The 14,369-nt window shown below is 44.1% G+C and overlaps 1 protein-coding gene across 8 annotated transcripts in view; it reads left to right on the top strand.

Annotated features, from left to right (window-relative positions):
* UNC13B (unc-13 homolog B) overlaps positions 1 to 14,369 on the top strand; it is a 208,664-nt gene that overhangs the window by 171,287 nt on the left and 23,008 nt on the right. For all 8 annotated transcript variants that reach the window (XM_054689551.1, XM_054689553.1, XM_037494598.2 and 5 more), the window contains 7 exons: positions 1,659 to 1,705; positions 3,078 to 3,156; positions 7,203 to 7,277; positions 7,739 to 7,958; positions 10,850 to 11,077; positions 11,700 to 11,841; positions 13,948 to 14,117. In XM_054689551.1, coding sequence (XP_054545526.1) covers positions 1,659 to 1,705; positions 3,078 to 3,156; positions 7,203 to 7,277; positions 7,739 to 7,958; positions 10,850 to 11,077; positions 11,700 to 11,841; positions 13,948 to 14,117 — 961 coding nt within the window. The remainder of the gene's footprint in view (positions 1 to 1,658; positions 1,706 to 3,077; positions 3,157 to 7,202; positions 7,278 to 7,738; positions 7,959 to 10,849; positions 11,078 to 11,699; positions 11,842 to 13,947; positions 14,118 to 14,369) is intronic.

Genomic DNA, 14,369 nt, shown 5'->3' on the forward strand with positions numbered 1-14,369 from the left:
TTTGTTTCCTTAAACCCAGTGGTTTCTGGCAAGTATTTCATTCTGGGAAGGAAATTAAAATTTGTTCGGTATATGACTGTTCCCAAGAGGAAGATGAGTTCTAAATAGTGGGATCTGGGAATATAGGGATGGGCTACCCATCACAAGCAACCTTAGATTTCATTCTGCCACCCTTGGCTCCCTTTACCAGTATCATCCCACCCAGAGAACCACGGCAGGAGGCAGATGAAGTGAAATGGGATCAGGAAGGGCTGTGGGCAGCAGGTAGATAGCTTTGAGAAAAACACAGAAACCTAAAGTCTTACTGAGAAGGGCCTTAAATGCAAAGTTTATCTTGAGCCTACTGCTGACCCACAGTAATTTCTACTTTTTTTTTTTTTTTTAAGATTTGTTTATTTATTTATACAAGCACTGGGTACAGTCAGAGGTGCGGGAGGGTGAGAGAATTCACCAGAGCCAGAGCAGAGATCAGAACAGGCAGATTGACGAAGTACACTGCTGAGGGGAGCAGTGGGCGGCAGGAGAGGTCTGCACGCCATATGGGAGGGACCCTTGCCTGGTGGCTGGGGATCGAACCGGTGCTGCAGAGGCTGCGGGCAGCTTCACAACCCAGCACTCAACCGCTGTGCCACCCGGGAGGCCCACTTTTTTTTTTTTTAACTACCATCACCATTGGCTTGTCCTATCTCTTCCTTTTCTGTTGTCTTGCCTCATTCTGTTTATAACTTCTCCCACCTTTAGCTCTCCCCAAACTCCACACTTTGTCCAAAGCTAAACAACTCTGTCTCCCATTTGCTTTGGGATAATTAGCTGGAACCCAGATCTCAGGAAGCAGAGAAGTTGTTGTGGGTGGTGGGGAACAAATTGGGGCAGGAAGCTCCAAACCTGCTTGCACTAATTCTCTTGAGCTTAAATAGTATTGCACCATTGGCTCTCAGGAGAGCCCTGGTAACTTTGGAACTTTCTCTGCACACTGATTAAGGATTTACTTTGGTCATTTTGTGTGTATATATATATGAAAAAACAAATCTTTAAAAAGTGTTTTCAAATTGTTCCCTCGAATTATTTGGTGCCACAATTTTCAACTTCGCATTGTAGGATTCATGAAATTCACCAGAATGATAATCTAAATGTTTAATTAGCCATTGATTCTCTTGTTTTTTGTATACTATATATATATAGTATACAAAAAACAAATATATGTATATATATATTTGAGAGCTTCTCGAATGTAAAGTGTATCTAGTACCATTGAGTCAGGGATTGAAGGAACCCAAGCAAAGTCAAGTCACAAGATGAGATAAGTGGTTCTTCCTCCTGGCTTTGGATTGCAGTTCAGTGTACTAATGGGTCTTGTGAGGGGGAATATGAGTTATGGCAGTTCTCATACTCCAAGAAGGCCTAAACCCTTGGTTCTCGATGAGCTTGGCCTTATATCATTCCTAGTCAGTGGGAAAAGGAGAGGGGGTGCTGCTTATTTCAGTATCCTGTTGTTGCTCTGGCTGGTCAGGGTATTGTCTGTGACATAAGTTGGCTATGCCACCACATGGGAAATGTTCCTATACTGCTCTGAGTGTCTCCTTTATTGCTCACCACCTGATTTACAGGCAATCTCCTCTCTTTCCCAGGGTCTAACTTTTTTCTATCTCTTTTTGAAGCTTCCAGATGATGGTGACCCCACTCTGTCTCAGTGGCTCCCAGAAGGGTAAGTGATACCCTGCAAGTTTTCTGCAGATTTTGTACATTTTCACTTTTCCCCTGGGATCAGGAAGACAGCTTTGTAAGCTGGATCCTGGGGAAAGAAGAGGTTTCACTCTACTTCACACTACTTCACTGTAGTTTGTTTGGCTCTCTGGGGCAGAGGAGAGAACTATGCAGACTGATTTCTCAGAGGCATAAGGGAGAATTTTGCAAGCGGTTCCCCTGGAGCTTGGGAGAGAGCTTTGGGATTCCTCTATCCTTGCCTCTAGAATTTCTGATACCTTACATCATAGTGATGATGTACCCTTTAGGTGGAAGAATGAGGAAACTGGAAAAATATCTGTATTTGGGGACAGTTTCTTTCCATTCCATTGTTGATGGTGTGGCTCATTCCATTACTCCCTGGACTCCATCCTGCTTTAGCTGTTGTGAGTCACCTACTTATTCCATTCCACTCGAGTTAAGACATAAGTAACATCCCTTATGAGCTGTGTGTTCTGTCTGTGCTTCTTGTCTGGGAGTTTCAGACCCATGTGATTGTACCAGAGAGTCATTTTCTGTTGCTCATCTGCTGCCTGTGACTGACTGACTGTTCTTAAGAAAGAAAAGAGTTTGTTCTTCCCCCTCAATCCCCCCACATATACTGCCAATTATTTCTGAGGATCTTTCTTCTTTCCTTGTTCTCCAAAAGGCTTCTGACTTCAGAACTCTCAGTGACTGCCTCCTCTCCCTTGTGTCCAGGAAAGACAAATGATCTGATCATCAAGTTAACTACTACATTTTTATATCTTCTGTTCCTTGTGAATTGTCTTTTTAAAATCAGGACTTAATCACATAAATGAACTACCCTTTATTCTTTTGTCAAAAGTTTATTTATGGCACAAAAACTTCTTGACTTAAGTAGTACATATTGTAGTCTTTAGAATTAGTTACAAAATTGTGGCACCAATTGTTTCTAGAGCAGTCCTTTATAGAACTTTACCTTGTTTGCTAGTGATTGTAAAATACTTATCTTTGGGGAACAGTGCCTTTGGCCTGAGTGTGGGGAGGATCCCCTTAACTACCTAGCCCACCTTGCCTTGTGGAGCACAAGATTCATCAAATAAACTGAAGTGCCTTCAACTGTCACCATGGGATAATAGAGCTCTTAGGCCTTGACTAAAAACCATAGAAGAGTCTTAGAGTGGATTCTATGCTCATCATCCCATTGCATTATTTTTCTTACTTTTTGCCTTCCTTACCCTTCTCAAGGACATGATAAAGGCCAATTTATCTTCCTTTGGGGAGAGGGAGAGCAAAAATAATGGAGAATGGAATACTGAAACTGCTCTCAATTCAAGCAGGACTGAAGGTCTTGATATATTTTCTTCTCTCAGGCCAGCTGGAGGTCTCTATGGCATCGACAGCATGCCAGATCTACGCAGAAAGAAGCCACTGCCACTTGTCAGTGATCTGGTAAGTTGAGATTCTTATGCAGGTATAGGCTGTAGCCTTTGGGTATCCTACACTGAGCCTTGGCCAAACTATCAGGACTGGTAGTGATCCATTTAGTGACATATATTGGCCTGACAGTAATTTAAAGCCTCATTGAGAGTTATTGATGGCTTGAATGGGGCCTTGTTCTACCTTACTTACTCATCAGAACCCCAAATTTTTCATTAGTTCAGGCTCCTAACTGAAACATTTGTAGCTTGTGCCCTAACAACTGGGCTTCAGGGTCATTTTTTTTTTTTTTTTTTTTTTTTAATTTCAAGTTCTTCAGGGTATTTCTACAGTCTTCGATGACATGGAATGAAAATTGCCTCTAGCTCTGACCTTGATCATTGTGCTTAGTGTGTGGATAAGCATGACTTATACGGCTCTGTCTTTGAGGTCAAATCAAAGTTTCCCAAGATATAGGCTTTCCTGACTATCTCAGTACCCCTAACCTTAACTCAGTGTCTGATACTGAAAGGTAATGATTAAAATTTGTGGAATTGAGTTGAAACAGGGTTAGGAATTAAAGCTGTTCTTGGGACCTCCTGGATGACCGGAAGCTCTCATTTGAGGTATCCAAGGATCAGATCAAGGAATTTCCTATAGTCTTTTGGGTGTGGGGATGGGAGCCCTGAAATAGGGTCCAAGTTCTCCCAGAGTCCCTGAGTTCTAAGGCTACATATAAGGCAGAGAGAGATCAACATGGCGACAGGGAAACACTGTGAGTAAGTCCTCCCGTAAAAAAAGAGTTAATAGGGAGGGAAAGTGGCAGGTCCCTGCGAGAACTGGGACATGAAAGATAAATGGACGACTCTGGCAAACTGCCTGAAAAGGAAAGTTGCCATAAAAGAGGATGGAGAAAAGAGGAAAGATCAGAACCCTGCTACCCTCCCCCACCCACAAAGTCGGCACTCTCTGATCAACAGGAAAAGGGAAAGGAAAAAAAAAAAACAAACCAACAAGAACAAACTACAGATCAAGTGGGACAGTGAGTAGAAAGGAACTATTTCAGGCACCACATCCCGTGAACAAGAACTGTGGAGAACTGAGCGGGAATCGCCACGGAGGTGAGCGAATGGCTTCAGACGCCATTAGAGGAATATAAGGACTCTGCTGAGACCTACAAATAGCCCAAGGCCAGCTGGTAAGCTTGTGTGGAAGAGTGGCGTGCTCGAAAAACATACACGGGTCACGGCTGCCCAGGTCCCCACACCTGTGACCTAGGTTTGCGGAGAGACATGCAGGAGCCCTCATTGAGATGAATGTCCCTCACTGAGTAATCAGAAACCAGGTGCCCGGACATGGGAGTGGGTGCAAAAGGCGCCATTTCTGCAAACACTGAACTGGGCTACAGCCTGCGTCCTGGATCTGAGGGCTTCGGAACTGAGACCCTGGGCACGAAATTCAGGGCGTGGGATCCTGATGATGGTGGGGCACCGGGCAGACACAGCACCCCCACGCCGTTGAGGCGCTCCACGCCACTCCCACCCTGTTCCCCAGGCCCATCGGAAAAAAAGTTTTGGAAGGACACTAGGAAAGATCTCTGGCACCACCTAGTGACCAGAAAAAAAACAACATCCTGATAGTTGGAAACCGGAGATCCCAAAAACACCCTCAGGCTCTGAGAGAGGGTGGGCCACACAAACTGGGTTAAGGAGGGAAATAAGGCGTGGGGCAAGACCCCATTCTGTAACTGAGAGCCAGGCGCAAGATCCGGGGCATGGGATGCGCCATAGCAGCCGGCATTGCACAGGGCGACGTTCAGCATTTTGGATCTGATAGCCCTGGAACTGAGACCCAGAGTGCAGAATTCAGGGTGCAGAATCCATATAGCTGCGGGCACACCACTGGGTGAACACGGGGCAGACACAGCACCCAGCTTGAATAAGAGCCCCTGTGTTGAGGTGCTCCCCTCCGCCTCACCTCTGTTTCTCAGAGAACCACTGGGAAAAGCACAGGTCAGCAAGTACAGGTCTCTGGTGCCACCTCGTGACCAGAACAAAATCACCAATTAGCTGATTCCCTGTTGAAACTGAGTAAATACAGAGGGAGGGAACTGTAAGGGACAATGCCCAGCAACACAGCATCAACACCCTGGTGGAGTTTTGGCCTACCAGTGCTGGTCTCAGTCTGGTAAGCAGTTTCCGACACCCCTAAAGGAGCACTCCAAAGAGACACCCGCCAACACCGTGGCACGATGTCTCAACGCATAGTACTAATTAGAAAGCAAACAACAGGGAGAAGAAAAAATATGAATAACCAAGCAAGCCCACAGGAGGACACACCACAAAAAGAAAGACAGTCACCAGAGCTCAACAGTGACATGGAAGAACTTCTTGGCCTACCAGATAGAGAATTAATAATCATCCTGATTAAAAAGCAGAAAGAAAACGAAAAGGAAGAAAATTTTTTGAGACAAATAATCACTGAACAGAAGAATGAAATTGAGACCTTAAGAAAGGAAAGAAAAGAAAGGCAGGAGATTAAAAGATTACTAGAGGAGATAAGGCTACAAGTAAGAATTAAACTCTTTTTTTTTATTACCTTTTTACACTCCTGTTATCTTCTTTTTTTCTTCTTATTTGGCCCAATTTTTTTTTCCCCTTTTCCCATTTCTCCTCCATTTTCTGCTCTCCCCCCCCCCCCAATTTCCCTCCTTAGTTGGCTAAAGAAAATATCCTTTGCCTTTTTCCTCTTGGTCATTTCTTCCTTTCCTGCTCTTTGTTTATCTTCTCTTTTTTCTTTCTACCCTTTCTAATGCACCTCTTCTCCTACCAGCTCCTCATTGTGTTGGTTGGATGCCATCTGTTTTCCTTCACGACTTTCTTTTATCATCTTCCCTCTGCTCTTTTCCCTTCATTTTTTTCCTACTTTTTCTCATCTTCTGCTCCCTCCTTGTTCACCATCTTTTCTTTGCTTAGCTAATTGGATAATATTTTATTAATTTATTAATTGCTTTCCAAAGTTTTTAAACCTTGCCTATATTTCATTTTCTGGCATCACTCCTTAGAATAGGAGATCTAGACCTTGGGCCCTAGCTGGCTGTCTGGGTTAAAGATAGCATTCAGTAGCATGGGTAGAAACCTGGGGCTGGAAGGGTTGGGGTGTGTTCCCTACTTTTGACTCTGGGGATTAGAACCTTTGTCTCTGAACATTTTCATGCCCTTGTAGGGGCTTTAACATTTTTTTGTTCCTTTCTCTGCTTCCTCTGTGCAGGCAATGGTGAGTGTCTCCAGAGCCTTCTTTCCATCCTTTCAGAGTCTACATCCCAAACCACCTGGGCGCCTCCCAGCTCTTCCTCCTGCTTAGCTGATATTATGACTTCTGTCTGTCCACTGCCTTAGAGAAATCATATGCCTCCCCAGAGGTTGCTCCAGAACTTGAGCTTTAAGTAAAATATGCAGGGGTCCTCTACCTAAGAGTCTGGCTAGCAGGGATGTCCCAGCTCTCAGACTTCTAACCCCCTGCCCTGCTTGATTTGACTATGACTTTATTGATCCTTTCATTTGCCACACTCCCTGCTCATTTGATCTGTTAACATCTATAGCCACCTGGGATTGTGTGGACATGGGGTGGTATAAGGAGTAAGATGATAGCATGGACTCATGTTTTCAGAGATGGTTCTTGAATGTGACTGGTAAGGTTGTGTGTCTATGTTGTTAATGACCTGTTTCCTACTATAATTCTAATCTTTTTATTTTCCTTTGCCTTCCAATAAAGAAGGAATTTCTGTGGGATAGGATACCTAAAAATTGTGTATTAAAGAGAACTCTTTGGATTATAGGTACCGTGAGATAAGTGTTATTCTTACATTGTCAGAGCAATTTCCTTGAGGGCCTTGGGTTTTGGATCTTAACCAGGGACACTTAACCTGGAACTACCCATGGGTAATCTTTGTCAGTGACAGTAAAAATAGAGAGAAGGTAGTAAGTTATAGTAAAGAAGCTTGGTCACTGAAACTCCCTCCCCAGCATTTTGCCAGCCTGTGGTGGTAGCCAAGGTTGACACCAGGTCTTCTCTCACAGTCACTGGTCCAGTCCCGGAAAGCAGGAATTACTTCTGCAATGGCTACACGTACCTCTCTCAAGGATGAAGAGTTGGTAAGTGAACCAAGGGGCTTCATGAATCCACTGACCTGGGCTTGGCAGTCATCTCTATAGTCATACTAAATTGGAATTCAAGAATGTTAGGCATCATTAACAAAACATAACATCTGGTGTCAGATTTTCACATTGGGAAATGCAAGGGTCCAGACCAGGGGTAAGGCTGAGTTTCATGCTGGAGTAAGTGGCTACTGCATTCAGCATTTTATGGTGGACTTTAGTGCCATGAGAAAGCCTGAATGCTGGGACAAAGCTCAGACACGGTGTTCAGGTCAGACATCATGGATGACCAGGAACACAATACATTGGGAACCTCCTTCTGCCATGCTGGAGGTTGGGCTGGGCCAGGCTAGAGCATCTTCTCCACTTTCAGAAGAAAAACCAGAGTCCTGCTTCTGTCAGTCCCAGCAGAATCCTAAAGTCACTGGTGGATGATGGGGGGATTACGTGTCTTTCAGAAATCCCATGTGTATAAGAAAACCCTTCAGGCCTTAATCTACCCCATCTCGTGCACCACACCCCACAACTTTGAGGTTTGGACAGCCACCACCCCAACCTACTGCTATGAGTGTGAAGGCCTTCTCTGGGGCATTGCCCGGCAGGGCATGCGCTGCAGCGAATGTGGAGTCAAGTGTCATGAGAAGTGCCAGGACCTGCTCAATGCCGACTGCTTACAGCGTAAGTGGTCCTGTGGGATGGGGTGGGAAGCAGGAGCATCAGGCCTCTCCAAATTAGTCTGACTGAAGAGAGCTAGCATGATTGGACTGTAGTCTGACTGATTCTGAAGTTCTTTGTTTCTTGGAGAAAGTAGGGCACTGAGTCAAGGACCATTGCCCTTCCAAATAATAGGTCTTAAAGCACTCTTTCAAGCACCCTTAGGAAAAATTCTGCCCTCTGTTCAGGTAGAATCTCTTCTAAGATTCAGTGATCCCAGAGGCTGCACTTACTACAGCATATTTAATCAGGGACAAAAACTAGTGAAAAAGAGTTCTGTGAAGTTCCAGGCCTCACAGAGCAACCTTTTGAGGTCTGGACCCCAGGATCCAGGTAAGGCACATTTAATCATTGCTTATAGATGGAGTTTTTAGGTAATAGTGCCAAGGATCGAAGTTTCACATGAATCAAGCAACAGTTCAGGAGGAGAGTGTGCCAGACTTCCAGGGCCTTGCTAAATATATGACCTGTGCTGCTACCACAGAAGGGAGAATAGAAGAAAGAAAAGCAAGAGGTTTCTGTCAAAGATGTTAATGTTAGGTGTTCTTATCTCTGCTCCCTTTCTGCTGGACTTGTGCCTGTGTAGCTGGACCTCAGGAAAAGCAGTGGTGAGGGATGTGAAAGAGTATTTTCTCCTCCTGTAGTACTGCCTGTGCTACTCAAGGCCAGGCCATCTACAGGATTGTGATGGGAGAAAGGAAGGTTTCTTGTATACCCACAAGCACTTCATTATCCCAAGGAACAATATGTGACATTAAAGGGAACCAGGGAGAGGCCTTGAGGAATTGTTTATTTTAAATATCCTTCTTGAATGAGCCCTACATTGGTGTGAGTGGCATGATTATGGCACACATGAAGAGACAGGTAGAACAGTTAGCAGAAGACATGGGGCTCTGAAAAGATTGTCTGCAGACAAGTGATGGTAATGACTTTACCCAAGCCCATCATGAGGGGATGACAAGGGTAGGTGCCTGCAGGCCCTTAGCTTAATTGCTGAGAACTAGCAACCCAGCTGACTGCATAAACTGCTGAAAACCTGAAATGCTGCTCTGTGTCTAGAGTGTCCATCTTTCCCTCCAGGACCTTCTGGGGGCCCCAGACCAAGGAAGGAGCATTGCATGGGATATGCTAAACAGAAGTAGGCTGCAGCCTGGGTCATTTTTCATTATCAGAAAATGCCTTCTGCTTGTGTCTTCTGTGATGTATGGAGTGCGATGAATTGCCTTTCTTTGGGTATCCTTGGACAGAAAACCTGCTTCCAATTTTCCTAAGGTTGGAATGCAGATGTTGGCCTTTATTTTTGCTCCATGTTTTGTCATAAAGACTTAAACCTTTGAAAACTAAAGAGAGGAAGGAACCAGTCTGCAGCGCCAATAAAGGACCCCAGCTTTGAGAAGCCTGGTTGATAAAATATACTAGAGGGGTAGGAGCCTTAGGGCAGCAGAGAAAGCCTGTTAGCTTCTAAGGTGAGCTGGCAGGGACCATGGCTTGTGAACATGGCCCTTGACCCTGCCAAGATAATAATGAAGGTGGTAACAATAACAGGGACCGTTTATTGAGTGTCAGCTAGGTGCCAGACATTGGGCTATACATAATATCAAAGATAATGCTTATTACAATCTTAAGAGGTAAGTGCCATTTTCTTTTTTTAAATTTAGTATGTATTTTATTTTATCATTCTTCCTTTTCATACAATGCATGCTTTCTCCTTTCAGATGTAGTCCCGCAAAATTCCCATCACCAATTCACCCATGCACCATCACCATAGTCCCTTGTGTAAGAACACATTCCCTCCCCTGTTTTGATCCCTTTCCCTCCCCCCTCCCCAGCAGAGTGTCTCTGATTAATAGTTGCCTGTTAATTTTGTTTTTAATTTATAATTTTTTTTAACTGGTCTGATAAGTGCCATTTTCTATTCCTAGAAGAAACCCATTTACTCAGCTAAGAGTGATAGAGTCAGGATTTGAACCCAGGTCTGTTTATACCAAAGGCCATACTTTTCTTGTCATATAACACACACATTATTTCCTGATATTAAAGGCACTGAAGCTGTTGGGTAGAGCCCAACTATGTGCCATGATGAAATCTGGGATCTGTATCATGGGTTGGCAGTTGGGTAAGATTGGTGGAGTTGTCATGCCCACACACCAGTCTTGCTTGATAACTGAGATATGCCTATTGGTGATATTTTCACCTTAGACTTGGTGAGTAGCTCTGAGCACTGTCTGCATGGAAGAAAGACAAAGCCAGAAAACTGTAGACTGAGCTACATTTTTGGGGGGTTTTTTTGATGAAAATTTCAATATCTATCTAAGTAAAGATAATAGTATAATAAACATCCATACCAATTACTGAGTTTTTGCTACCATCTGAGTTGTATTTTTTTTTTAAAGATTTATTTATTTTTATACAAGAGCTGGGGTACAGGCCAGAGGTGCAGGGGGCAAGAGGATTCACCAGAGACAGAGTAGGGAACAGAACAGGTAGACCGACTGAAATACACTGCTGAGGGGAGCAGTGGGAGAGACAGGAGAGATCTGCTGTGCCATGTGAGATTCTCGCTGGCTGGCCGGGATCGAACCTGTGCTGCAGAGCCTGTGGACATCTTCACAGCGCTGCGCTCAACCCACTGGGCCACCAGGGAGCCCCTGAGTTGTATTTTTAACTCTACTGGCTAAACATTTAACTCCAGCAGGCCTTACAGTGATTAACTTTTACCAGAGATATCACAATCTTCTTAAGCTTCTCTCACACAGTTCAGTCACCTCTCCCAGACTCCAATCCTCAGCCTGACCCTTGGTGTTGGTAGGTAGCCCATTGGTCAACCCTGGTTTTTGTCTCTGACCATCCTTCAGGGGCTGCAGAAAAGAGCTCTAAGCATGGAGCTGAGGATCGGACCCAGAACATAATCATGGCCATGAAGGACCGCATGAAGATCCGAGAGAGGAATAAGCCAGAGATCTTTGAAGTTATCCGGGATGTCTTCACTGTGAGCAAAGTTGCCCATGTGCAGCAGATGAAAACAGTGAAACAGAGTGTGCTGGATGGTACCTCTAAATGGTCTGCCAAGATTACCATCACTGGTAAGCAGGTCAAAGTTGAAGGGGCCAGGAAGGCTTAGGCTAGGGTGAGACGCAAGGGGAAGAAACCACCTGAGCACAAGGGAGCAGGGGGCTGGGAAGAAGGAAGATAGGACTGAGGGCAAGAGGGAGGCCCTCATTGTTCATCACCCCCCCTCTCCTAGACCCAGATGCAGGGGGTTACTGGGAGACCAAGTCTGGTGCCTGCAAACAATAAGTATGCTAATACGGGATTTGGTAACAATCTGAAAATATAGATATGGTTAACATTCTGATGTTACAAGAGCCGGTGGTGATGGAAAGGGGGAGGCAGGAGGTCAAGGAATAGTTAACCAGTGGTTTTCTATCTGGTGGATGTGGTAGAAATGTGCATATATCAGAGGGAATAAGGACCAGTGTAGGAGTAAGTGGTCAATTCTGGCACCAGTGAGGAGGTGGAATTCTTGAAGTAGGTTTTGAGGGAAAGGCTGATAGCTCAGGACTAAAGATAGATGTGGAGACATGAGAAGGTTAAAGTTCTGGTACAAAAAGAGACTGCTCTAAGATGAAAAACAATGTGTTATGGAGGACTTCTGATTTCTGGAATATACTCCGAAGTCATCTTCTGTGTATGTTTGGGTTGCAGTGATGTGTGCTCAAGGCCTCCAAGCAAAGGACAAGACAGGATCCAGTGATCCTTATGTGACTGTGCAAGTGGGTAAAACCAAGAAGCGTACCAAGACCATCTTTGGGAACCTGAATCCTATCTGGGAGGAGAAATTCCATTTGTAAGTTATAGAAGGCTTTGTCTTGGAAATATGTGTATTTTGGGTGCAGCATTAAATCTTCTTATTGTGGGCTAGGACAGTAAGAGGGAAGGGTCTAAGGCAGTGGAAAAACTTATTTCTCAAATGCTTTAATTAGGCAGCAGCCATTTCTTTTCATGGACTTTGTAAATGGGTTACTTTACCCAAACCATGTCTTAACAAATGATGTAAAATATATATAAATTTAAAAAAAAAAACTTTTTTTTTAATTGTTGAAAAGATTTTACTACTGCCCAATGAAGAACCAGAACCTGACTATTCTATTGTCTACCTCTCAGCCCTGACATCATGCCTAGAAAGGGTTAGGTTCTTCTAGGAAGTGGGGAAGGGATGTCTCTGTCCTGCAACTGGATAATTCTGGCTTGAATATAGAAATCTTGGGTCTGAAGTTATTTCCATTTCTCTTCAGGGCTCTGACTCAGTCTCCACCTGCCTCCCTTTTCTGTTGTCTCTCTTACAGACTATTTTATAGGAAGGAATGAATGGTTGTTGAAAAAAAAGCAAATGCTAGCCTAGAACTTAGGGAATTTAGAGCCTAGAGAATTCAGATACTTTGTCAAACCTAAGATCTAGGGCTAGCTAAGCAGCTGGCTATCTTGAGACCTTCTGTTGGCTCCTTGCACAACTCATGTGGAAGGGGATTGGGGCATAGTAAAACAGTCTCCAACCAGAGGCAAGAGTTGCTGGGGAGAACAGCTGTTTGTCTGAGAATTTGAGAACTTTTTTCTTTTATTCTTTACAGGTTTTTTTTTTTTTTTTAAATTGCGGTAACATCAGTTTACAATACTATATATGATTCAGAGGTATAGGATCACACACCTTTAGATGTATGTTTCTAACCCACCACCAGGATACCCCTAGTTCTCCACTGTAGTTCACTGAACCCCCTTCATTCTTTTTTCTCCCCCCTCCCTGAAGTCTTCTTTTGATTAGTTCTAAATAATTAGCCCTGTGTGCCAGTTTTTCCCACTTTTACCCATTTAGTGAACAGTTTATTAAGCTTTTATATTGTGTCTATATAATACATAATATTGTATATCTTGAAATGTAAAAGATAATCCCTGACTTTAAGAAAGTCACTGTTGATTTGTCTATTATTTTTCAGTAGACCAATAGTAACACTAAATTATTTTATTTATTTATTTATTTAAGATTTATTTATTTATACAAGAATTGGGATATAGGCCAGATGCACAGGAGGGTGAGAGGATTCACCAGAGACAGAGCAGGAAACAGAACAGGCAGACTGATGAAATACACTGCTGAGGGGAGCAGCGGGCGAGATAGGAGATTCTCGCCGGTCGGCCGGGATTGAACCCATACTGCAGAGGCTGTGGACAGCTTCACAGCGCGGCGCTCAACTGCCTGCGCCACCAGGGAGGCTCCACTAAATTATTTTAATGGGATGTGCAAAGATATTTTGAGAACATTAAGGAAAGGAGCAGCACAGTTTGCTGAGTACAAATTTAGGTGAGGCACTAGAACCCCAGAAGCAATTGCTGGGTAAGGAGAACATGCCCTCGTGCTGTGGGTACATGGGCAAGCACCCGTCTCCAAAGCAAACACCATAGAGGAAATGACAAATGGGATTTTAAAATGATAGAAGTTCACTAAGCACACCCTTATGTAGATGTGAGGTTAGGTAGAAAGCTAAGCAGATAGCACCTGACAGACATGCCATGAACATTAGCACGTTTACTGACTTCATAAGACTCTGAAGAGGAGACTTAGCAATTGTATACTAGGACTCTGTGGCATCTGTCCAAACTGTTTTCCTGTTGGTGTTGCTGATAATCGCTTGTTACATAGAAAATCAGAATTGTCCCTAATTACTCTCATTCCTCTCAGGGAAGAAAAGAATAAATAGATTACAACTGGAGCCGCCCAGGCTAAGGAATGGAGATAGTCTGACTCACTTTGGAACTTTAGCACCACTGTTCTCTGACTCCTTCTCTTCCTCTGCAGGGCCTCTAGTGCAGTTGATGGGACTTTGGGGGGAAATTGAAAGTGACAGGAATCAGGGCTTCTGGGCCTATCCCTAATAGAACCTGTCTCATTCTCTCATAGCGAATGCCACAACTCTTCTGACCGCATTAAGGTACGTGTATGGGATGAGGATGATGACATCAAATCGAGAGTAAAGCAGCGGCTAAAACGAGAGTCCGATGATTTCCTTGGTCAAACCATCATCGAGGTTCGGACACTAAGCGGCGAGATGGACGTTTGGTACAATTTGGGTGAGGAAACTGGACCAGAGAAAGTTGCTGGGAAGGGAGAGATGAAATGAGGAACCTGGAGAAAACTGTACTCAGTGCCAAAGCATACTTCTACACAGAGCCTGCTTTACCTGCAGAGAACCAACCATAGGTAGCAATAGGGGACAAATGAGTGAAGGTGACTGAAATTCACTTTCACTGGACCCTCTCCAGGTTTCTGAAAGCTAATGTGTTTAGGTGTACTCCCTCAGATACTCCTGTTGTCCTCCCTAG

The sequence above is a fragment of the Talpa occidentalis genome, unplaced genomic scaffold (genome assembly GCF_014898055.3).
Source record: "Talpa occidentalis isolate TD23 unplaced genomic scaffold, MPIMG_talOcc4v2.1 talOcc4.7, whole genome shotgun sequence".
NCBI classification, from domain to species: domain Eukaryota; kingdom Metazoa; phylum Chordata; class Mammalia; order Eulipotyphla; family Talpidae; genus Talpa; species Talpa occidentalis.